This window comes from Amphiura filiformis, chromosome 3 (genome assembly GCF_039555335.1).
Source record: "Amphiura filiformis chromosome 3, Afil_fr2py, whole genome shotgun sequence".
NCBI lineage: Eukaryota > Metazoa > Echinodermata > Ophiuroidea > Amphilepidida > Amphiuridae > Amphiura > Amphiura filiformis.
In genome coordinates this window covers 59,108,335-59,134,601 of record NC_092630.1, presented here as the reverse complement: position 1 = coordinate 59,134,601, position 26,267 = coordinate 59,108,335, and the positions used below count along the sequence as shown (strand labels likewise).

Genomic DNA, 26,267 nt, shown 5'->3' with positions numbered 1-26,267 from the left:
TGAATGACAGCTTGACAATGAGACAGATATGGTGAATACCGATGTCATAACCTCACTGACCCAAAAGAATGCACGACATAAAAGAGTTGATGAGCCTAGTGTAAGTATGGATATGAATTTCCTTTGATGCCATTTCCTTAAAGAGCATGCAATATTTAAAATATATAAAGGACTAAACGTTTTTGGTAGAAAATAATAACTTAAATTTAGTACTAGTAGTAATACTAACTTCATTTGTTAAAATCATTCAATAAATTTTTTAAAAAAATATATATATTTATATATGCAAGTAAGAATGAAATAGAAAACATTGGAAAACACAAAGAAAATGAGACATAAATTTCAAGCAAAGAAATAACATAAAAATATTGTAAAGTTTAAAAAAAATCATAAATTTATAATTACACAACTACCCAGCGAACAATTTAAAAGATTGCACCACATCTAAAATAAATCACACTTCTGTAGCACTCTAAACCACTTAATTGCTAGAGTTTTAAAATAAAACTGAAGTGAAGAAATAAACCAAGTATGCAGATGATTTAAACCGATTAAAATGCTAATTAACATGGTCTCTTTACTTTTCAAACACGGTGACAGCGAGTAACATCCCTTGCGCTCGAGGCAAGATATCATCATTCTCAAAGGCACGGCTCAACAACCTCCATCCACTAATGATTTCCACAAAATTGACCTCATTTTGTTGAGGATGAGCTTGTGTACCCTGTATATTCAAAGGTCATTTTAACCATACAACCATATTTAGGGTTAATGAACTGTTGACTGGGAGATTAGCATGTTTAAGGCCCTAGCGTTGGATGTTTACATACAATTTTCTGCTCTATGACCATCTAGGAACCAACAAATGTACTGTAGAAAGCCAATTCACTTGAATCTTAATGACTTGGAAATCCTCATCAGCTAATATTGTTGATCATCAACTTGTTTCCAAGACGTTGTTGTGTGGGAAATAAATATCAAAATTGCCACCTCTGCGCTAATTACTACGCCTGTTCGCAAGGATATTATCTGTGACAGCTAAATTTCCCAAGAACTTTTTCTAAATTGAGGGCTAATTTCCTATGAGTTAAAATTTTCGACAAAGTTGTCAAGCATGGGTTTACATGCTACCGGTATTTGCCACCAAAGGATGAGCAAATTTAGTGATTGGCCCTGTAGGGTGGCTCCAAGTTCATTTGAGAGTACAGGTGGAAGTCATTGATTCAATTTATAGACTGTCAATAGTGTCTTCATAACTGACATCAAAAATCTGTTCACTTTGCAAACTTGGCTGTTAACAGTGAAATACTTAAAGAACTTGGCTGAACTTTTTGTAATGTCGAATAAAACAACTGAAGTAAATTCTAGGGTAAGAAAGCTGACCTTCTAATATTATGCCTTTGTATCGGGGGCATGGAATAAAAAATTTCAAATTTTAATTTCTCGACCACAAGTGCTGGAGTAAATATTGTACCATCCAAAAGGGATTTGTCAAGATATTTGTCTTTAAAATGGCATTTCTCAAACAATATAAAAATCTGGATGCTTGACAAACTTCTATACCTGCCAAGTTTCCTATTGGGAAAGAACATAATAAACAAACCAACAAACAAAAGCCCTTTTACACCTAATGTTTGATAAACGTAATGCTTTGCAAATCTGCGCTTGAATTGAGCAATTTCTACCTATGTACACGAGGTCAACACTGCTATATATAATTAATGAAATTCACTTTTACAGGTGGGTGGTCAGATTTTTTTGATTTTTTTTTTTTGAGGCTTATTATTTTTTCCAGATTTCCTTTTACAAATTTACCGTACTGCCAGCCGTCCAGTACATATTATTTTCCACAAGGTCCTATGCACACGCTTGACGTACCACGCATATACGCGATGGTTAACCCATAAACAGTATACCATTAATCTGCTTCCAAATTTTGAGTTATTTTGGGCTATTCCAGTTGAAATCCATACCCCCCTAGGCCCCTATGGAAGACATGACCGTAATCTTCCACACAGGGAGTGTGAATATATATCAAACAGGGTTACCTAAATGGGCGACTCCATAAATTTGAAATCTACAACCCCTATGTGGGAGATTAAGGTCATGTCTTCCATAGGGGTATATGGAACTGGAATAGCCCATTGCGGTTTTGATATGAGATAACATTACAAAACATTGCCCCATACGATAATACATACTTCCGGTAATGGTGGTTACAGCTTTTTTTACCACATTTTTTTCACCCCATTTAAACGAAACAAATCTCAGGCGTTAAATTTTACTGAGGTAATTAGCTCAATATTAGCTTTCTTCTGATATTAATATCTCAGATTTGATGAGTAAAATGGAAGGTGAGGCTGTAAATCTGGTCACACACCTTTAGTAAGAAACTGAAAAACTAAGTTACTCTTTGGAATCCTAACTTCCGAGCTTAACCAGTAACACACTTGCCAAGTTTAAGAAATAATTCCAAGGACCAGCACTAAGTATAAGATATTTACTAACATCAGATATTTCCTACCAAATTTGATACAAAGTATTGAAAGTACAGATTGTCTTATAAATCAGCATATTGTGTACTCAACAGAAACAACACACAACAAAACCCACACTACAGTAACAACTTCTATTACCCAATCTCACCCAAACTTGATATTAACCCATTTAATTAAGATACATCGAACCCTTAAGGTCCCTCGGTCCCCACGTAAATAAATTAATCGGAAGTCAACCTCATCAGAGCACAACTAACAACTTGAACCTTGTTGACTTTTGCTTCCACATCACCAACAAGCAGGATACAATTAAATAGCAAAATATCCTCCCAAACATAGCAAACAAGCCTATCTCATCCGAACAGTGTTTTCCTAGAGGAAGGGTGCGAAGGAAGACAACACAAGTGAGCAACGTACGTAACACACATTTTTTCCTTTGCTTCTCGTTTAGAAATCTGCTACTGCACACTGATCGATATTTACTGCTATCATTATGTAGCCAGCCGGCTGGCTGACCTAGCTGAAACTGGTGAATCTTCAATAGCTGGATAAATAAAGATGTTTTTTATATTCTTGGCAATGTTGCATACCAATTAGAAGACAAAATTCAAGCAAAGCTGAGCCTACAAATTACAAACATTGGTTTCATAAACAGCAATACATTCAAGACGAAAGAAAATTTAAATGGTTGAAAACATTTGATGAGAAAATGTGCTTTTTCATACTTATTTGTAAAATAAATTAATTTAGATTTCTCAAGAATGTTTTGAAATCTCAATTATTTTTTAAACAGTCACTTACAACTTCATCTACAAATTATAGCTACAGGTATTGTTTGACAATTGAGACTAACAATGTTGTGAACTTTGTACAACATTCCCCACACTGTCAGCCAGAGGTCAATTAAGGGGTCATTTTGTGGGAAGATGACAGCGTTCAAAATTAGTGTGTCTCCAGAAATCGTTCATTATTGTTCATTATATCATTATTACACTGTCAATGCAACATAGCTATTACAGTCTGGAGTCGATGTAATGTATGATAGAAATACTGGACCACTCAGTTTTTGCCACAAAAATTTTCTCAAAATTCCATATAATTTATTCATACAACAAACCACTGAAAAGCAGTTTTATGTTTCCTAAAAAACCACATTATTCATGCAAAATTCAAAGCAACTTTTTATTAAAAATTATTTAAGCCATTTCATTTTGATATTTTTTGAATGCATAAGAAATACTAGTTGGCTTCATTAGAAGATTTACAAAAAAAAAAAAAAGAACTATTTCATTTGTATTTCGTATTTTTATTTTGAATACATTTGCAGATTTCATTTGTAGATTTTCTCTCAGAGACCTTCAATTTATGTTTTCTTATATGGAATGTAATAATGATTTCATCTCAGATAAACAATTTTGATGATATAATTTATAGATATATTCTTTACAGAAATGCCCAATTTTATTTGTAGATTTTCTTTCAGACGCAGTTGTTGATTTGATTGGCAGATATTTGTAAAAGATATGCTTGGTTTAATGCAGATAAATTTTAAAGCAAATGGTTTATTTTTATTATTTCTAAATTTTCAACTCAATGAGAAGCAGTGTTTACTGTCTGTCTAAAAATAGGCAACAAATGCAGCATTTTTTTTCCAAATTGGACTAATTTTTGCTAAAACATATTGTAATATTTAGGCCTACCAAATGACAAATGCTGGTCCAAATCCAATTTTTTCTGGGCCAAAACTGTGACATATATATCATATATGGCCTAAATACAAATGGATCTAGATTTAAAATGGATAGATTTAACAAAAATTGCACTTTATTACCAGTTAAATCCATTTAATTGATATAAAGAACAATTCCTCTCCTACAAAGTTGCACAATTTGCAAAACTATCTAACCCAATGCGCACCATGCAAGCTAATAGTCATAAATAATTCAGAGAGGGTCGCATTCAGGTCATGTCTTAAAAGGAACACAGCTTTATATACAGGATGCAATTCTCACCCTATTACTTAGTTATAGGGATTAGAACCAGGTGGACAGGAGAACTAGGGGCTTTGGATCAAAATCAAGATATGGAGCATGGAAAATGGGTTATTTCCTAGCCCAATTTTGTGCTGAATTGGTCATTAACTATTCAGTATGTTTTATTTTGCATTGTAATCTCCCAAAATAGAGAGGGTGGTGCCCAACGGTTACAGATAGGTTGTCCGATTTAAGGGAGAGGTTCTAAAACATATTAGTGGATCAAGATAATAATTTCAGGAGATGCAAAACAGATTCTATCAGTAATTAGAGCTGTGCTGCCTGTTGAGCTTAACCCTAACCGTCCCTAACACCAAAAAACCTCAATTGAGAAAGCGTAGGCACAAGCAGGTATCCCACGTGATGCTATTGCATCATCATGCGAACAGTCATATGGGCACGGAAAGCTTGGCCGGGCAAGCTACTCCCCCGTGGCAAGGTAGGCCCGTGCACGGGCGTGGCACCCGAAGGGTCGGGGTTCGAAACCGCACCCAAGAAAAAAAGTTTTCTCTTCTCCTTCTTTCTTTCTTTCCTCCTTCTTTCCTTCCCCCTCGCCAAAAAGCAGCGAGGGCGTAAGGGTTAAACCCTGATGCTGAAAGGGCTTCTTGAAAGAAGGAAGGAATATATAACGAGAAGATGAACAAAGAATTTCTTTCCCTCTATATTCAAACCCCAGACCCCTCAAGTGCCAAGTGCTGGATCGGCGACAGGTAGCCACAGGTGTTTTGCTGGCTTGGTCAACAAAGTCAATGGTATATGACTTTGGATGATTGCAGTAGAAAAGTTCAGGCCTTGAAATAAGCCAACATTTTTGCAGGTCCTCTACTGTCTGTTCAATTAGCTTAGATTCTTGTATTTTTAAGATATTTGAAAAAATAAACAAATTTGGTCAAAGTCATCAAAGAAAAGTGTTAGCACAGCCTTAGACCCAATGTGATTTTAACTTTTCAAATTCCAAAGTTCAATTTAAAACCCCATTTCTTTTCAATTTTGCCTCATTTTAGGCAGTTACTTAGGTCCACCAAAAGGGTTCGCGACCTTTTCACAAATCGAGTGGGACGGTCCATTCTCAACTTAGGGCATAGACCCTATCCAATTTAGCAAAACTATCTGTCCACCAATCTGTCCTGCCATTTCAATTGTTATACCGTTCCGGTTATTGGATAGGGTCTATAGGTGATACCTGATGATGGTCCACCGCCACCGGTTTTTGTTGCACGAGATTATATGCACGATTACGTTTTATGCATAACATTATGCTGAGCATTATTTTTTTCCTAAACAATGATATTAAAATTATGGATTTCGTTCTTATTTCAACTGGTTTACAATGTAAATTGAATTTTGTTTAATACCATCATTCCTTCCCAAGAATATCAGCATTCGCTTGACATATTCAGATACTTTACAAGGATTGTTTTTTGTAACCTCATTGTTTTAAATAATATTTTCTTGTACAAAACTTATTTTGTTTCCAAATGTCCTTCGCATAGATTGTATTCAACAAACAAAACGGAGTAACAAATTGAAAATAAATGTATAGTTTTATAATAGGCCTATAGGCCTACACCTTCACAGACACAATAAATAAATAATTAATTAATTAATTAATTAATACGCAAGGAATGTATTTATATAAGCTGGGCCTATAATTCTGGAAAACCTTAGTTCATCTTCACATTTTTATAATAACATAATTTATTTATTTTTATTTATTACACTTTGTCACTGGTATATACAATAATTATAATATAACATCAAAATATATTGAACATGAATATTCAAAAGTACATAAACAAAACCCGAAGTAGATAAAAGTTTGCACCAATGAAAGGCAAGGACTAACAGGTGCAAAGCACATCTAGGACAGTCCCACCAAAAAACAATGAGACACCCCCTCCCCCTCCCCAATTTTTTTTTTTTTTTTTTTTTAATATGAAAAATGTTTCAATAGTGGGTTTAGGCCTACTGGCAAATATAGCTATTTAGCTGGACAATACTTCCTGATGCGGATGGTCGAATAAATACTATCTCAGCGCATCTAATTATTATGACATTCGTCCCCATTGCACTAAATGGATTGATTCAAAAAAGTTTATGGTGCCCGACGTTCTTGCTTTTTATAAAAATATCGCGGAAAAGACCAAAATTGAAAAGAAATGGGGTTTCAAATTGAACTTTGGAATTTGAAAAGTATAAATCACGTTGGGTCTAAGGCTGTGCTAACACTTTTCTTTGATGACTTTAACCATAATGTTTTATTTTTTCAAATATCTTAAAAATACAAGAATCTAAGCTAATTGAACAGACAGTAGGTCATTTGATGTAGTTGATAGGTATGTGTACAAAAAGTTGATGGCCTTCCAAAATATCCAAGAGACATTGTATATCTTAAAGGGCATTTAGCCCAAGGGCCAACAATATTTTCAGGCCTGATATTGATAAGTAGCGAGACAAGATCTGCCATTGAAAAATCCCAATGAATTCCCATAAAATACTTTACACACAATGACCTACTCTTTACCATCCAGAGGTAACCTTTGTCATTAAGATGCAGTATATTTGAGATCAAATAATACATATGTGGGGTAGTGTAGTGGTTCTGTCCTAGATTTGTACCACTGAGGTTCCGGGTTCAAGCCCCGACCGTTCCCAGATGGCTTTATGTACATTTGGTACTACATCTAAAGTAAAACTGATCTTTCTTCCTTGCGCATATTGATCTGCCTTGTGTTTCCCATACATTGGAAAATGGCGATAATGGTCTGAGTAACTGATATGCACCAATAAATCCACGCACCCAACCCAACCCAACCCTAAATCAATAAACATAAGCTAACTCAACTCCAACACTAAATCTAAAAGGCACTTCATCTAGAAATATGTCAATTGTTAACCCCATGAGAACTACCTGCTGATTGGCCAAAAAGAAGTTTTCATTATCAATTGGACCAATCAGCAACATTGTTTGAATAATTCAACACAAAAAAAAATTTGAAGTGAATTATTTGCAAAGCTCCATTCTGAATGGTGAGTCAAGTGAAAATGAACTAATGAGATATCATGTAATTGACCAATCAGAGGCAATGTTAGATCGGCAGGTAGTGCACAGGGGGGTTAATACGTAGGCTTATACTATGCGAGTATGACTCAATCTGGCAGAAACTTACAAATTAAGTGATAATTAAGCCATAAAGAAACAAGAACCGTTACATTAAGGGTGTGGATGAGGGTAATACCGGCCAACCACCAGTCAGGAGGTACAAGACAGGGTCGTGGCTTATCAGGACCCACCTCATGGTGGGAGGAACCAACTTCCCCTTCCCCCATATCGGGATGTACTTATTTCAACTGCACAAGGTGAGAATACCTTCACACGCTAATATCGTTCCAAGCACAAGCAACCAGGGACAACAGATAAAGGATTCTCATGCCCATGCTCCTTGCCAAGATTTCTTGCATGATATCAGCATCGAAAAAACTGTGTGCATTTTGGTTGATTAAAAACTCGGACGGATATGAACTGGCTTTTTTTTCATGCATGCGTCCACCGTCTACTGTAAACCATCCATCAATTTCACATAAAATTTATGCTTTTAGTTAAATAATATGTCTGATAACTTTTGCTCTCCAGTATGTTTTCACTTACTAATGGTTATAGGCAATTAGTCAATGGAATCTAATCTCATAGCAATGGAAAATGCAGGTCACAGGTTACAAGAAGAGCTGACAGTACCATCAAGTTCATCAGAATATATCTCTCTTAGGTTGTTTGTGGGGTCACATTTTGACCTTTGATCTCCAATTAACCTCTCACACAAGCACACATTAAATGGAAAGGGATATTGGTCCTTTCACATACTTGTACCTCAACTATTTGGCATTTTCCCTCAATTTTAGTTTACCTTTGTGAACATAGGTTTCCCATGATGCGTCACCATGGTGGTTTGATCACAGTCCAGCGTGATCGTTGTGTTGTGGAACGATTCCTTTGGATGCTTAAGTAGGTAGTAGAGGTCGGTCACACCGCCCTCAAACATGGTACGAAAGTAACGAGGTATCAGGGTCCTTCCAATTGCTGAGGAAAAAGAAACATTAAATGTTACTGAATTTCAGATGACTTATGGTAGCTCAAAAAGTGACAAGATACTCAAATTTTGGAAATGAACTCATTGACTGCTCGGTGCCAGAAGTGGGTAAGTGCAATAGCTGCCATGGATAGCTGCCATAGATAGCTGCCATGTGAAGATGAGTACAATATACTTAATTGTAAATTGTACTGTAAATTGCTAAATGTTCAAAGGGCAGTTATTGCACTTACCCACTTCTGGCACTGAACAGTCCATAGGTACATTCCCAAAATTTAAGTTGTTATCTGAGAAAGTAAAATTTATATTTTTGTCTTTAATGTCCACAGCTTATTTTATATGGAACTGGCTTATTTCTGGGCAACAAGCGCATCAGAGCAAACTTATCTACACACAAGCTTATTGATTTGACTGGTCCGACCTACTTTCATACAGAGATTTAATTTCACATTTATTAGCTCTAAAACAAACAGTACAATAATATAAAGGAAAACATTGAAAACTTAGATCAGTTTTCCATTATTTGCAATACACAGGGCATTCAAAATACAACAGTAAAACAATAAATTGGGCTATTCCATTTGAAATACAAACTACCCCTGTGGAAGATTGAGCTAAAGTCTTCCACAGAGGGAGTATAAGTTTTGAATCAAATAGACAAATGAATTTGAGTAACTTCCATGTTGTGGAAGACATAGGTAAAGCCATAATACAGGGGGAGTATGGGTTTCAAAATAATTAACTCTGACCAATTACACTTGAAATTCATACTCCCCCTGTGGATGATATTTCCAAAATCTTCCACAGGGGTAGTGTGAATTTTAAATGGAATAGCCCATTGCAACTTGACATGCTAAAAGACAATGTAAAGAGTAGTAGAGAGCCAGGTACCAGGCTAACCAATTAATGACTTAAAAGACAAATTCATAATTTTTTTATTTTTAATGAATATTTAATGAAACTATTGTTCCATTGTTACAGGAAGGTATGTTTCAAGCATGAATAAACATGTATCATTTAAGATGAGAAAATGGATAGTAATTTTCATCCAATAATAAATTTGAATTTTTGAGTGTGTGACAAAAAGAATATTTATCTGCATATATTCTCTTTAAGGCAGCTGTGTACTCTAGACATTGTTTCTTTTGCAAAATTGAGTTTTTTTGATGTTTGTACTTTGTTATGTTTTTTATAAATACAAGGAATGAAAATCCAGGTTTGTAAACTCCAACTGCAATATTTAAAGGATTTTATTTCACTATTCCACTCGTGTTTAAAATTGAAAAGGAAAGAAAATCTTTGTTGTACCAGCAGGGTACACGCGCGCAACATCGCATCGCTTTGCGTATCGCGCAATTTGTTGACGCATCCGCGACGCTTATCTGCATGCGTGGCGCATCTTATGGAAACACCGCAGGAAGCACTGAGTTCACAAAAACCTAGTGGTCAAATGGCTCCGTTTTAGCTGATAAAATGTGGGTTTTTCAAGTTCTTTCCCCGATTTAAATATCAAGTTATGAATGGATTTCGCTCAAACTTCTCAAGGGGCTGTGGATTTACCCAATGTTCACGTAATATAAGGTACAAAAACGAAAACTGCCGCATTCTCCTGTGAGATTCGATGAAAGTGCAAAATGTGACCACTTTAAACTTCACCGGCCATTATTTCAATGTTCATTTTCTCGGTAAAATGACGATTTAGGTACACGATAACTCAATAAATACAGCATCTATAGGTAAGCAAATATGATCATCGTAAAAAGCATGATCGACTCAAGAAAAGGTTTTCTCATTTTTTTATATTTTGGTCTATTTCCGATTTTAGGCATAATTTTGTGCAAATAGGCGTTTATGAATTTAAAAAGTTCAATTTGATGCCTTATATGGTCAATATCTCAAAAAATAAGGCCAATATCAAAAAAATAAAAAAAACGTTTTTGGAATGGAGCCTCAAGATTGAGCTAAAAACAAAATAAAATATTTTGGAAAGAGTGTTTTTTTGTTATCATGTACCTAACAAATATTGCAAAAACTAACTTTTTGTGATTTTCTTCATAATTGTTGTTTTTACCCCAAATCTGTATTTATATTAAGATTTATTGATGTCTTGCCTTCATAAAAATGTATACTTTTATATGTATTGCGCGAATAATTACAAAGTTATTGCACTTTTACTACATGCATGTCTGAGAGTACACAGCCTCCTTAAATCAACCTAACCATACTAACCCTATTCATTGCACAGGACTGAAACACCTAATGGTCAGATACATGTACTTCAAAATGATATTTCCATTAATTTGCTCAAACCAGACGTAAAAGAAATAGATTGTTGTCAAACAAAAAGTAGCCTAAAAGACGCTTAAGATCCACGATAGAAGTAGAACTCGTTTTATATTACGTATTTCACCTTACCAAATCAGACATGGTTGAAACCCACTATCTTAAAAAAAAAGCCATTTTCTATTTTATACTTAACACAAATCACTCTTCTCATACACTGTTGATCAGCTTTGTGTTGTCAACAGCCATGCCTGTTTCCCCCACGTTTTCATGATAGGGGTGGCAAAAGGAGGGGGAAAGGCAGTGCTGATGATAGATCACAAATGAGTGAAAATGACAATATTATCTGACACAAGCAGGAAGGTCAGAAAAATATTCAGGCTAAGTTTCTGAGAAGTAGCTTTCACGATGGACCACAATAGCCTCATCCCAATGGCATATTCCAATAACCTCAATTACATAATCATAGTGCAAAATTTGACTTCAAGTTGCAGAGTATGAGTTTTTGTACCCAAATCTTCAAAGGTCATTCAATGAATGTACAAATGTATTGGGGTTTAAGAACTGTGCCCCTGATAGATGAGCATGTTGTGGATCCTAGTGTTTGGAAATGACAAAATAGCAGGGCTTGAATGAAAGAGTCTTTGGGTGTAAGTAGCTGGGCTATTATATAAATTAGGTCACATTTGGAGACCTAACAGTCTGACAATTAAAACTAGGATACATTTTTAATGTCTTGGATAAAAAGTAAATTGAAGATGTATGTAGAACAAAAGGCTGGTGTTCTGTATAACTCGTTAGCCTAGTTGTTTGATCGTAATTATACATTTTGTTTTACCTGTTTTACCTTGAATTTGGCAGCCTGTGTACATCACTCCACCCAATTAGGTTAGCTTAAATAGATACGGCAACCAGCGAAATACGCACAAAACATAAAGCTTCAGAGCTACCAGGATTATGGTAGTATGGTTTTGGGGAATTTCAGACTGGACACTCCCAAATGAAGCAAACTTTCTCCAAACAGAAGAAATGTGATTTGTATTTTATTATCTCAAACATTTTGACCCTCTAGATGAGATTTTTGAAACCCTAAGGTCAACTTTTGCAGTGACTTGTTTTGATATTTGATTTTTTCTGATCGGATCATTTTTGAAAAGTACAGGGAAAAAAAGTTAACTGAAAAATGATATGATAAATATTGCAGCATGCACATTGGAAACATATCCCACATGCAGGGCTGTGAATAAAAATGTATTTCTCAGTAAGATAATTTGAATTTCACTCCGAGATAGCAAACTTTATTTCTTATGTATTTCTTATATTACATGGGAAAGCAAAATGTAAAAATATCAAAATTTCCCTCCAAATACTAAAATTTTCCCTGCAATAAGCTTCCTGGATTCATATTATTTCCAGGCCTGTCAACAAGCTAAATGTCCCATTCTTCCTACCTCGGAGGCCTTATATTATTACGTATGCCTGGACCAGGAGCCAAAATGAGCTCCTTCCTGGACTTCAAATTATTTCCAGGCCTGTCAACAAGCTAAATGTCCCATTCTTCCTACCTCGGAGGCCTTATATTATTACGTATGCCTGGACCAGGAGCCAAAATGAGCTCCTTCCTGGACTTCAAATTATTTCCAGGCCTGTCAACAAGCTAAATGTCCCATTCTTCCTACCTCGGAGGCCTTATATTATTACGTATGCCTGGACCAGGAGCCAAAATGAGCTCCTGGTCCCAAAGATGGCTCCTGGTCCTATAGTTTGCAATGTAAAATATTGGACACCAGAAGCCAAACCTGGGCAACCATGGGGTAAAAAGAACCTGGGTGCCTGCTTAATATCAGCCTTGCCGGAGGGCGGATACTTACTATATCTTTTTGGTCCATCTTCCAAACAGAATGATAATGTGAGTGTAGCGTCGTCTTCAAAGAATTCTGTTGCAAAGGCATCCCACCAAATATTGTCGCTATCTTGTTGCTGAAAAAGAAACGAAACATGATATTATAAAGTGGTTAGTGTAATCAACAAAATTGCACTCCAACAAAATAATTGATTTCTTCTAGTAGTTACATCAAGTATAAGTACTCTCGGGACTCTAATTTTCATGTTTGAGTTTTAGATTAAAACACACATGGGCTGGACTGTAAAAACGATGGCAATATCATGAACCGGTTGACATCCTGAAGATCCAATTACTTTGCCTTATTCGCTCATTGTAATGCGCTAGGGGACTCCCATTTTTCGCGTTACAAAATTGTGTTTGATTACGGAACTGCCCTAGAGAGGTGGCTTCATTCTACAGTTGTTATCAACAAAAAGTTATGTGATGATAATATCATGGGAATCATCAAATGGAACGAAATTGGTCAATTAATTTTGATACACAGGAAATGTGGGATTTAGGGGGAGAATTTTCATGGGACATTAGGGCTTATCAACTTGTTGATCCATTTCTCCAATCTGTATGTAATATATGAGGAATATTTGCTACAATTTGAATATTCCTGGAATGCATTGCTTCAATTTGCCCTATTTTGGATGTTTTCCATCCATAGTTTAATTGAATGTAATCAGTTTGAAACTAGTACAATATTCAATACAAATGCAGATTCTTGACTCTGATTGGTTTACATGTGAGACATATGACATAGAACAGTTGAACTATTATACTCTTGCGATTTCAGAACAGATTAGCAAAAAAGACTGTGAAATTCTGTTACCAAAGCCATCAAGACAGCCTCTATCAGCATGTTTCTACTGAGTAAACGGTTGAGGGTGAATTCAGGGTGATGTGAGGAATACGCAGCAACGGCCCAGCAGTAACAGATTGGGTGAAGGTGAATGCGCTGTATTGCGAGTGACTCCGTCAACCGCCTATTGAGGTGGGCAATAGTAGTGAAATATGCGGTAACATACGCAGTAGAAACAGTTTGGGTGACGATTTTGTGGGTGATACCGAAAGTTAGCCTACTACAATACCATGAATACAGTGTGAGCATTCAAAATCTGACCTTGAAGGTCATGAAAACTATTTTCTCCCTACTAAATATGTGGGTAGTGAATCGTTACCCTGCATTTACAGCGTAGTAGAAATGACCCGATAAGGTGAGAGGATTAAAATGCGTGTGAAGGTGAAAGCGTGGTAATGCGAAGTGCTTAGTATAAACATGCTGTATGAATCCTGACTTCAATACCAATGCTTCACAAATGTCATGTGCAAACTCTGCCAATTTTTAGCGAATTTTCTTACTTCTGCACACATGTTAAATTAATGTGTTGTTGATGTTTACATACGCAGCTTACACGCTACCACCATAATACAAAAAAAGTTATCATTTTGTCTTTAGAATTTCTTTTATGCATCGTAACAATAATATTAATAAAGGAAACAGAGTATTTATGAGAAAATAAACTTAAAACATTAAAAACTGAATATTTTCAGATTGTGATAAATTATCAAATTAAACATTAACCGCACGGCGGCAGTCTGGTATGCCTGAATAGTAAACAAAGTGTCAGTTTCATCAACCGGGATTTCCCCATCCAACCATTGTTACGAGCTGTTACGAAAAAATGCAAGATTTCCTGATGTTGCATAAAAATATCGCACAATTTACTTCAATTCTTAACAGGTTGGTCAATACTTCGGGGCTTTGATTACTTTTAAAATATAAAAGAATGGAAATTTCTTATTTTCATCATCAATTATTTATGATTAAATTTCGAAGTTTTGTCTGCGTCCACACATAATGCACATGACATGGACGCAAAATACTTGATCGGCCATCTGAAACTTGAGTCCAAATTTTTAAAAACGTGTCTGGATGCAAGCTAACGGGAAGCCTGGTCAGTGGTCACAGCAATAGTTTCATAAGCTTAAGCTTAAAGAAAGTTGCATAAAAAATCCCAGTTATTATTAGGTATTACGATTTTACCTGTTTTTCTCAATATTGTGCTGAAATCGATAGCCTGGTTTTGATAAGAACCAAAGGTTTCTCGCAAAAGCCCTTTGCGAAAACCTAAATCGGTTTCCGCAATTGAATGCAAATTTGAACTAATTTTTCCTAATTACAAATTGTGACATTCTGGTCTCATTTGTGTGACACAGAATTTGTCAATATCATACATGTGTTTATTGATTTTAAATCCATTGAATGATAGTTAAGAAAACATCCTTATGAACTGAATATATCTTATATATAAATATGTGGTTATTAATTTCGCTGTCTATCCACACCATGTTGTTTACAGCAAAGATGACAAGCTATGTAATGTATTATTGATCGACTCCATACAGGTCTTTTATTTTGTGTAAAATAAAATAGAGAAGGGGAAATGAGGAAATAAGTAAATGGAAAAAAATGTAGAACACGTTTGACAACAAATAAAGGATTATTTTGATGGAAAATAAAACCATACAATTTTATATTTTCAGGGTTTTTTTCAAATACAACTATTAACGAATATTGCATACATGCAACTTCAACTAAGCACAGATATATTGGCTTTAATTTCAATTTAAAGGGATGCACTTCTTCCTAATGTACGCGTAATATATATATATAAAACAGTGGGAGGAATATTTCCCCCACCCGGTCGTCTAACTGCGTGATCAAGTCTATGTGCCCACCATTCTCTATAGGCACAAATTTGTATGCAGTTCTTATTTTCGCACTTTTCGTTGTTAAATTCAGAGCTGCAAATTTAAAATCCTGCACAATTATTTTTGAACCATAAGGTTTAATATGTTCATCTTTCAACCTATCAATAGAATATACAGCAAAACTGGTTAGAAATGAAAAATTAGCGAAAAATTATTACGTCTAAAATATCTTGTTTCATGGTACCTTCCAACCATGTTTCCCTGCATCTATCTGTACTGTTAATCATGCATAGCTAAAGAAGGTCATTGTTTAGGGCTGCCATTTGCTTCATGAATAATTCATGAGTCAAGTACTAAGCCGTGGGGATCTCAACATGTTTACAAGCACTTACGTTCAGGTATTCACACGTTGGACTGGTTTTTAGCAGTTACTCAAATTCTGAGATGAATATTAGTTATTTTCATCTCAGGTCAAATTGAATATACCTTCACAATATTTTAAAGTCAAAAACAAAAATTCAATATATCTTACCAATAGGAACCTTCCATCAACAGTTACTACTTTTTAAATAGAAAGATGTTACAATTGTTTTCACCTAAAGACCCATTCAGTGATTTGCTCTACCGGGCGATCGTAAATATCACCAATATTCAGATTTTGGTACCTTTGTCATTGTCATAGATGTGCTAACATAGCCTGCAAGTAGTTCAGCTGAAAGCTGCTAGCTGTGTATTTAAGATAAAATAAGGGATTTACATGAATCTGTAATTTATATAGGCCCTACTGACAGTATATAAATTAGCTACATGTATTTGAATGGGGCTTCAACTTTGTCAATACTACTGTTTTCTTCATTTTTTGCCATATTTTTCATTTCAAAAATACCAAATGACAATTTGAATGACTTATCCTTCACTTTTAAGCAATTTACAAACAATTTCATTTTGTTTTACACTTGCGCTGGGATCACTGAATGGGACTTTAATGATCTATTAAAAGGGCATTTTGTGATCCATAGCATCATCCCCTACTCTTCTATATCACTGGAAACCTCTGGCTACATAATGTTTATGTATAAAAGATTTCTTGCAGATTAATTAGTTTAGCAAAGATATCATGAAATTTGAATTTCGGTTCGGTATACCAGAACAAAATTACAACACATTGTCTATGGAGCAGTGTAATACACGTAATCATGCATAACTCGCAAATGCAAAATCAGAATCAACTGAAATTTTGGGAATAAGCTTTTTTCGTGGATATCTACTGAAAAATGTCATAAAAAGAGAATGCTAGGATCACAAAATACTCCTTTAATTATTATTTATTATTCAGATCAAAATTTTGTGCCAATCTAAATGTTCCAAAATCAAGCAAACCAGGTCCTACATAATGTGAAAATGACCCAGCAAATGCAGATCAAATAATCTCTTTATATGGAACTGACTACTTTTGGATTTCGGATATTGTTTGTTAGTATAAACAAACACAGGGTTAACATTGTAAGTCATTTAAACCTGAATAAATTGCAAATGTATTTAGTTTCTTCACTACCTTTGTTTGCAATTTCAAAAAAAAAATTAAACATTGTATTTGTATGAATCATAGAATACATTTTAAACATAATTAGCTAAATTTGTATTTTATTAAAATTAATGCACTGGATATCAACCATTTTATGGACATTTTATGTATGGTTGAATGTTTATTGTAAATTAGGTGAAGCACATTTAAAAAAAATACAAATTAGAAATACATGTATGTGGAAGTAAATAGAGAATAAACAAAAAAACAGAAACCATTCAAATGAACAAAATAATAAATTGAATGAATGAAAGAACAACAAACAAATATTTGGAAAAAATTCTTTTAAAAAAAGTACATGTACTAGGAGCGCTTGGGACAAGAAACATGGATACAAAATCCTTATCATCTTTGCCAATTATTTGGAAAACAAACTCTCGTAGTAATTATTATCAAGCTTGTACAGAGGATATTCTTCGGAAAACAATTTGAATCCTGATAATAATATATTCTCTCTTAGTAATTATATCACCAGCTTCTACACAGGATATTCTTCCCACAGCTTTCTGCAGAAACAATGTATTCTATCATCATGATTTTTTTCCCTCCATGCGGAGCTTGTCAAAGGTCACCATAGCGCATTCAGCCCGAGGAAGCTTAGAGCGAGTCAGACTGCTTATTTCCCTCTCTCTATCCCTCCCCCTCCTCTCACTTTTTCTCCTGTCACAACATAATCTCTCTCTCACTTTCATTCTGCCACTCACTTACACTCTCTCTTAATGTCTTTGTTTTCCTTCTCTCATTTTCCTCATTAACCCCTCTCTTCTCAATCTCTCTCCTCTCCTCTCTTCTCGGTTTCTCTCACTAATCATCTCTTTCTCACAGTATCTTCCTCTCTCAAACTCTCCTCTTCTTTTCTTTCATTCCCTCTCCTGCTCTATCTCTCTCTTTATCTAATGATTCTCTCCTTATTTGCTTCAATTCTGTATCATTTTGCTCTTCTTTCTCTCATGATTTTACACAGTGTCTCTACTAATTCCCTCCTTCCTTATTTATTTATCTTAAGTCACTGTCTGTCCGTGTGTCTGTCTGTCAGTCAGTCTTTTCTCTTCTATGCACTGCACAATAAATCACAAGTCTCATTGTCTCTTACTCTCTCCTCTCCCTTTCCTCTCTTCTTTCACCCCCTCTGCTCTTATCTCTCTCTCTCTCTCTCTCTGCCTGTCTCTCTATCTAGTGTTACTTATCTACTCCCGATTCTATATAATACATGTGTATAATTTTGGTCTTCCTTCTCTCCTGTTCTTGCAAGTAGTGTAGCTCCTCATTCCCTCCATTTATAACCTTATAAGTCCCTGTCTCTCTGCCAGTCTGTCAGCGTGTCTGTCTGTCTGTCTTTTTTCCTCTTTCTCTATTTCTGCTACTTTTGAAATTTAGTTAATAATACATTAGTTTTCTAGCACTGTGCATAAATTAGAAGTTACCAAGAAATTGCACACACTTTGAGTCAATGTTTGGATGGATCTAAGCATGGCAGGAAAAAGTGGGCAATACAGGAAGCTCATTGCCTGAAATTTTTGGTTTTGACCAAAAAAATAAAGAAATACATAAGGGAAATATGTCATACTGGAGGGAAATTTGGTAAAACTGGGGGAATTTCTGGATTGCTTGCAGGGAAAAAACATTTTTTCAGCCTCTGGATCTAGGCATAATTTTGAAAATGCTACAATGTAAGCTGTAAAATAAGAACAGATTAATTAATAATTAATTATTAAATAAATTTCCAAGTATCCAGTTTAACCATCCTCCACACAAGCAAATATGTGTTTTGTGTATTTTCATGAGGCACTGAGAAAACTCTACTTATAGCAAAATATTATTCTAGATAGAAAACTTTATCGGCCCATCTGTATCACTGGTAGTGGTAGTAACATCTGTAAGACATTTTTAGCCCACACTTTTGTTTTGTCATCAAACATGGATAGAATCTCTTCAAGAAGGTAAAAGTTTTTTCACATTTCTTCCATCTGGAATCCCCCAACTCAACACAAAAGTTGGTAACCAACTATGTGGGTTACCAAATAGCGTGGAAAAGGGGTAATTTTTTTACCAGCAGAGAGGACCATGAAATTGGCTAAATAGGGGGTATTTAATTTACACTGTCCGTGAAATTTGACCATGAAATCAACTAAATAGGGAGTATTTAATTTGTACAGTCCGCGAAATTTGGATAAAAGAGGGGTACTAGGGAAAAGCTGGTAATTTTATGTTAATATTTAGTGTCATTGAGAAGGGGTGTTTGAAATTCTTAGTCATTGAAAACCACAAAAAAAGGGTTGTTTTTGGCCAATTTTTGTCCTCAATTTTGCATGAAAAAGGGGGTAAATTTGATGACAAATTATTGCAAAGGTCTTTGAAAGAATGGGTAACTCACATGGTTAGCAACTTTTTTGTTGAGTGGGAGGTGGGGTAGGCTGGATTCGTTGCCAGCGAAATGTGCCACTCTAACGAAAGTTCAATACAACTTACATGTAGGGGACAAGCAAAAAGATAATGGTCCTACATGTATGAAAAGAATGAAGTTTATGCGGGTGGGGGATTGAAATGCTTGAATATGTTAAAAGAATATGCATGTAGCAATTAGTCTAAAGATAATTTTGTATCATTCCTTTGAACATTTTTTTAATTGAAACAAATTCTGCCTGTATTATTTTCTGAAAGATTTAATTACCAAAAGTACATTTCTACATACTTTGTACCAGTTATTATCATCAAAACTTAAGCCACAATAATTACATATCTGTAGGAAATTGACTTTATTTTACAGGTACCTTTTTACTGCTGACATAGGGAACACTATCATCACTTATTTGAAGCTTTTTTCAAAACTGACTCATAAGTCATTGGGTAACAAGCTAAATTTTGAAGACAAATGGTCAGAATAACATTTCCCATTTCAAATCATATCAATTACATCTCTTCTTGGGAAATTACTAGCTCTTCAATTGTGACCAAACATTACTGAATGAGGAATATGACAGTAGTGTACCAAGTAGGAATCAAGATCCTTATTTGATGATGAGGACTACCGCTAAAGTTGAACAGATTTGGTAGCTTTCATTTAATTTTACACGGAAGTTAGGGTTAGTTTGGGGTTAGGATTAGGCTTAGGATTAGCTTATACTGGTCAAGTAATTACAGATTGACCAAAAAGTAGCTCCTGTGTGTTCTTTCTGTCAAAATATTTTACACAGGGGCTATTTTGTGAAATTGGGAGCTAAGCACCATTTTGATCCCTGGGATAAAGCAAGTTAATGTAAATCTGTCTTCATTTACCTTGCTCAAGTGTACTCTTTATCAATCAATCAATCAATCAATCAATCAATCAATCAATCAATCAATCAATCAATCAATCAATCAACTTTATTCCCACAATCAAATTCTAAAATTTCAAATCATAATCAAATGATTATGGAGGAGTAATCAAAAGGCCAATGAGGCCAGCAGTGACTGTCCCTGGAAAATAAAATATAAACTAAGCATTACTTTTGAGTAATGACTTTTGACTTTTTTTTACTTTTGAGCATCATGCCACAAGTCAGTTGATCTTGTCAATCAAATCTCATATAAAGCACGATACCAAGGCCCAAATGTTTAAAACATTTCAGAATCAAATTGTTCCTGATAGAACTTACTCAGTTCTCTAGAATTGTGATGCCCGAACAGCTAGTGCTCTCGCTGCACTATCGCACACAATGAGGTGCTAAACTCTGAGCTGACCGCCTCGCTTCCTTGTGGCTAGTAAGTTTTTGATGGAGGGAATGGGATTGACCAAAACACAAAACTAGTTTCCTTTACAGGACTTCAGTATCTTTTGGTTTCTTCCCAGGGTTCGCAGGTTTTTGCCGCAGGTGGAAAAAACCACGGTTTTAACCACAGTTTTAACCGCTTGGCAAAAACAGTTTTTGCCAGTTTTTGCCGGCAAAAATGGCAAAAACTAAAAAAGTGATTTATAATTCAGTTTTTTCATCTGAAAACAAATTATTAAGTTCCAAAAATAATTTCCTGAGTGTTACAAGACCAGATTTTGTAATTATGAGTAACATTTAAGAAATTAAATTCATGTGTTTTCATTGCTCAAATGCATTTAACCGGAATGTGGCGTATACCAAATTTAAAACTTTTTCATTTTAAGGACTTGATGAGACAAAAAATATGTTGAATGATTCATTAAAAGTTGTGTGTTACTGTTTATGAGCTTTCTGTGCTACTTTTTTAATATTTGAGTGACTATATGTGAGTTTTTGCCAGTTTCTGCCATTTTTGCCGGTTTAAATCGGGCAAAAACGGGCAAAAACAGGTTTTTGCCAGTTTTTGCCACTTTGCTGGCTAAAACCGAACCCTGTTTCTTCCCTATGCTGATCCATTTGAATATATTCAAAATATACTGATAAGGAACACACCACAAGATTAATAATGAACAAAAATAGTTTCATTTGGGAGGAAGGACTGATGGATGCCCTATGAACAAAACTTGTTTCATTTGGGTGGGAGGGAGGGATTGAGGAAGAGATGGGGAATTGAGGAAGGGATGGGCAGAGGGAGGGAAGGGGGAGGGAGGGAGGAACTAAAACTTAACAGCAATATTATTTTTACTAATTTCCCATTTCATATATAGATTAGGAGGAAGGGGTTCAACTTGCATTGGTATGCAACTGCACATATTTTACATTTATAGCTTCATCTGTCTTTTGGTTTGTTCCCTAAGCTGTTCCATTTGCAAGTAACCAATAATTCACAAAAACAGGCTAGTGGTCCAAGCCGAGTTTCTTTCCAATATTCGGTTTTGCCTGTTAAAAATAAATTAATACAATATCGCTAATGTCATGGGGGAAAAGAGGAGCAAGATGTAGATTCCTAAATGTCAACACTAAATGAATATAAAAGCATTTTCAAAAATATGGAACCACTTAACAATTTCAATTTCTAGATTTTCAGTCAATAATAAAAACATTTGATAGACTGAGTAAATCAGAGGATGTAATTACCTAAGTATAAAAAGAATAAAGGATTAAATTCTTACGAATGACATCATTAGCTAACAAGTTGAGTTTGCTAATTTAACCTTGTGGATACGTAATCCATTTAAAAAACAGGAAATACACAATGCCAAAAACAAAAATGGTTGTAAACATCTAGACCAGACATCTTTTGAACAAATTGAATTCCTAGCTTTGTACAGCTATCTCCAAAATGTAAATGCTTCACCTTTACCACCTCTACTATTTCTCCTCCATTTTCATGATTTTTTCCCCAAGTTAAACATTACAATATTTCAATTTGCATATTTTCATGAAACAAATTAAATAAAATGCATCATCTCGAGGACTTCTTCAGCTCAATCCCCAATTACACAATATATTTATAACAGAAATATATTTTCACTACTTCGAATTATATATTCTTAACCACAATTTATTGAGGTGAAAATAAAGCAATGACTTAAATTTCGCTCCGGAGGAGATGTTGAAAAGTCTGGCTCTCTTGCGCAATACATTAGAATGAAAGGGGTCAAATCTCCCGAGGCTACTCGTATGCAAAATAATCATACAAGACAATGTGAACTGAAGTCAAATACCTCACCATAATATTAAAGGAGGTAGTGGCTCTTAGGATGAATCTGTCTGTGAAGTCTATCAAGTAAAGAAGACTGGGCATGTTGGCATTTGAATCAATACTGGAATATATCAACACTGCTGAAGACGGTATGAAGGAAGAGTAGCTTGGTGCTATTTTGACTGTCTAGAAATTATCAATAATGGGCTTTTGAGTCTGCAATTCCGCCCAACCCCCTAAGTAACCCAATACCACTTGTGGCTTGAAAAGCGTTCATTGGGGACACTTGATGGACTGCAAAAAATGAGAAATCAAATTCACAAGAGTCTAACTAAAGGTTTTAAAAGGGGAGGCTGGGACCACATTAGAGCACTTGCTAAGTAAAGTTAAGGCACGGTTGTTTTGTTTTTATGCATATGAGGATGACTAGTTAAAAGCAGAACTGTTGAATTGCAAAAACTATACAAGGCGTCAGTCCATGATGGAAATTCAGGATAAGATATAAGCGAGTACATTAGCCAGTGGAGGTTATCCGCTACCTAGAGAGGATAGTAAATGCAATTTGTATTATGCCGCCGTGGATGTTTGGCCAAAACGGTGGCAGTGGTGGCAATGTACATTACAAGCGCTGACGAGTCGTACAAGCAGTCGAGCGATCATAGCCGGCTGGCTGACTGGCCGTATGGGCATGTAGGTCAGTGGTATGTCACGGGACACTGGCTGTGAGATGTGTTGTGTACATGTACTACGTAATCATAATAATGAATGCCCATTCAACACGTGTGTATGTGTGGTGAGTGGAGGACGCATAGATGAAATTGTAAAGTCACAACACCAACAGTCGTCTGCTGCATCTTTTAAAAAAATAGCCATTTTGTTTTGAAAAGTATGGATTTTTATGGATTCTTACTTGGAAAAATATCATTTGCATGAGTAAAATCACACCTGTGACCCTAATGTGGTTTTCATTACAAATGTGCAGTTAAAATAATAAAATTTGCATAAATTGAATTTTTAAAATACAGATGAAATATGTGACAAATTCTGGCATCATCAGATATATCTAAAATATTAATTATTTTAATTACTCGTGATTAATTACGCTAATTGACTTTTGATAAAAGTAAATAAACAAGACCTTACCTCTGACCTCTGCTGTAACCTCTTGTTGAGTTCGTATATTCTATAGTCGGGTTGGCTAACGAAAGGCGTATGCCTCCTGTAGAAAGGGAAAGAATTGAAGATGGGTAAGTCGGGTGGTGCTGCCATGATCCTAACATGGGACTATGTGATCTATGGTGTAGATGTTGATGATGATGATTTCGCCGCTGCCTTGGAGCTGTATGATACCCTGACTGTAATACAGCCATGTATACTGGCTACACACCACGATGCATGCACACACACACCGTCACTGCCTGCTTTTAGCTAGGAGCTTACACACACTGCCAGTACTGACTAACAAGTAACGCAGTGAGGGACGACTGTTAGCAGACTCACACACACGACCGCCAACACAGTTAGCTTGCAAGCTCTGACGAGTGGTTGGCTATGTGGTTGTGCAAGTGAAGGTTTTTTAATGATTCATATTTTATGCAGTAGGCCAGCTTTGAGAGAGAGCTCTGCTGTACCGCACTCTTTCTCTCTCTCTATCTCTCTAGAGCTGTAAAGTGAAGATGTTCCACTGTTGTGGTAGAAGTGATGTATATTCAGACTAAAAATAAAAAGCAAAATAAATCAGGCAGTGGTAGCAGCGGATTAACGCGGTGTGCATGTGTGATGCCACTAGTTTTTAAGCACAACTAAGCTTCCTCATTCCTGATTTATTTTTCGGGTAGTTGTAAATTTAGTAACGTATCGAAACGTATGGAAATGGATGGAAAAGGATGGAAATGGATGGGAAAAGGATAGGAATGGATCGAAAAGGATGAAAATGGGTCGGAATGAATCAAAATATGACTCAAATATCTCAAATGAGTACAATAAGAGCTAAAATTGGTCAAAATGTGTTTCACCCGTCGGTCAAAATGCTCAAATCACAGGACAGTGTGGCCAGTAAAAGCCGCTACAGCAGCATGAAACCACAGATACTAATGATAACATTCCAATATCTGCGATGAAACATTGGCAGATCTCAATAGGTCAAGGCCATAATGTAATATTACCACATAATACAAATTTTCAACATAATTTGTGTAATTAGATGTTCATGGCATCATACATACACCAGTTGCAAACTTTTCAAGATAATTATTGAAATATAAATCTTTTAAAATCCTTTTTTGAAGTACTGCATCATAAAAAAGTTTGGTGAAAATTGTAAAAATTGAAATAATTGTTTATTTTTCCACAATTCATTCACCAAATTGGTCTATAGATATGATATCTAAATCATATTAAATCAAATTCTAGAATTTCATGCTCAGATTAAGTTTAAACACATTTTAAGGTCTATTTGACAGGGGAATTGAAAACTCATACTAGCGATATCCTCCTACAATATGCAGGAATAGGCCTATAAAAATGTATATAAATCAAAAGTTAAAGCCATAAATGTACGATCTTTTAATTTGGTCATTTTTTTTTTCAAACCTGATTTTTTGGCATTTTAATTTTTGTAATGCTTGTCAAGTCATATGTCCCAACTTACACCTAATTGAAATCATGGAGTTTTTATTTAATGCTAATAAATAATGTCATTGAGAAAAATTAAAGTACAACTATTTATTTAATTAATTAATATCTTTTAATATTAATCTAAAATTAAAGAAGAATTGCGCTTTTTTTCTTTCTTTCTTGCGTTAATTGATTAATTAAAAGAAAATCGAGGCCTAATTGTTCTTTCTTCCTTCCATTACCATGATTACTAGTATTTGAATTTTATTTGCATGAAAAGAAAAAGCAAGAAAGAAAGAAAGAAATGCAAAAAATAGGGAAGACAGGAAAACAAATGAAGACACAGGATAAGAAAACACATTTTGATGAATTTTAGCTCTTATTGTACTCATTTCGAAATGTTCGAGTCATATTTTGATTCATTCCGACCCATTTTCATCCTTTTCGATCCGTTCCTATCCTTTTCCCATCCATTTCCACCCATTTCCATCCTTTTCCATCCATTTCCATACGTTTCGATACATTACTAAATTTACAACTACCCTTTATTTTTCTGTCTTGGCACTGCTATCTAGGCAAATTGAGGGCCAAGCTGAGGGGCAAACTCTGACCCTTAACACATTACCAACTACTCCAGCTTATACACTGCTTCATCGATCATCACATTATACACCTGTATCTTCTCTACGATGACATACAAATGACTTTGAATGATAGTACTTGTAAAAGGTACAAAATACAGAATACTACATTCAGGCTTGTATATATTGTGATCTGACTTGAGTATGCATGATTACGTTAATTTTTAAGGTGAATCGGTTGGTTTACAGCACAGCAGGGGTTCTACTGCCTCCAGGGAGTTATACAAGGGCAAAATTTTGCCTAGGTTTCTGCTCAACTGTGGAGTTCAATGCCTGATTCAATGCCACACAACATGCTCCTATACAAACACACACACACATACCACTTATATTCAATGCATTATTTTAAAACACAGAATTT

General features: G+C 35.2%; 1 protein-coding gene across 11 annotated transcripts in view; it reads right to left on the bottom strand.

Moving 5' to 3' along the window:
• LOC140148840 (LIM domain-binding protein 2-like) overlaps positions 1–26,267 on the bottom strand; it is a 75,796-nt gene that overhangs the window by 27,045 nt on the left and 22,484 nt on the right. For all 11 annotated transcript variants that reach the window (XM_072170916.1, XM_072170926.1, XM_072170923.1 and 8 more), the window contains exons 3-5: positions 23,793–23,868; positions 12,774–12,882; positions 8,437–8,609 (exon numbers count right to left, since the gene is read on the bottom strand). In XM_072170916.1, the coding sequence (XP_072027017.1) occupies positions 8,437–8,609; positions 12,774–12,882; positions 23,793–23,868 (358 nt within the window). The remainder of the gene's footprint in view (positions 1–8,436; positions 8,610–12,773; positions 12,883–23,792; positions 23,869–26,267) is intronic.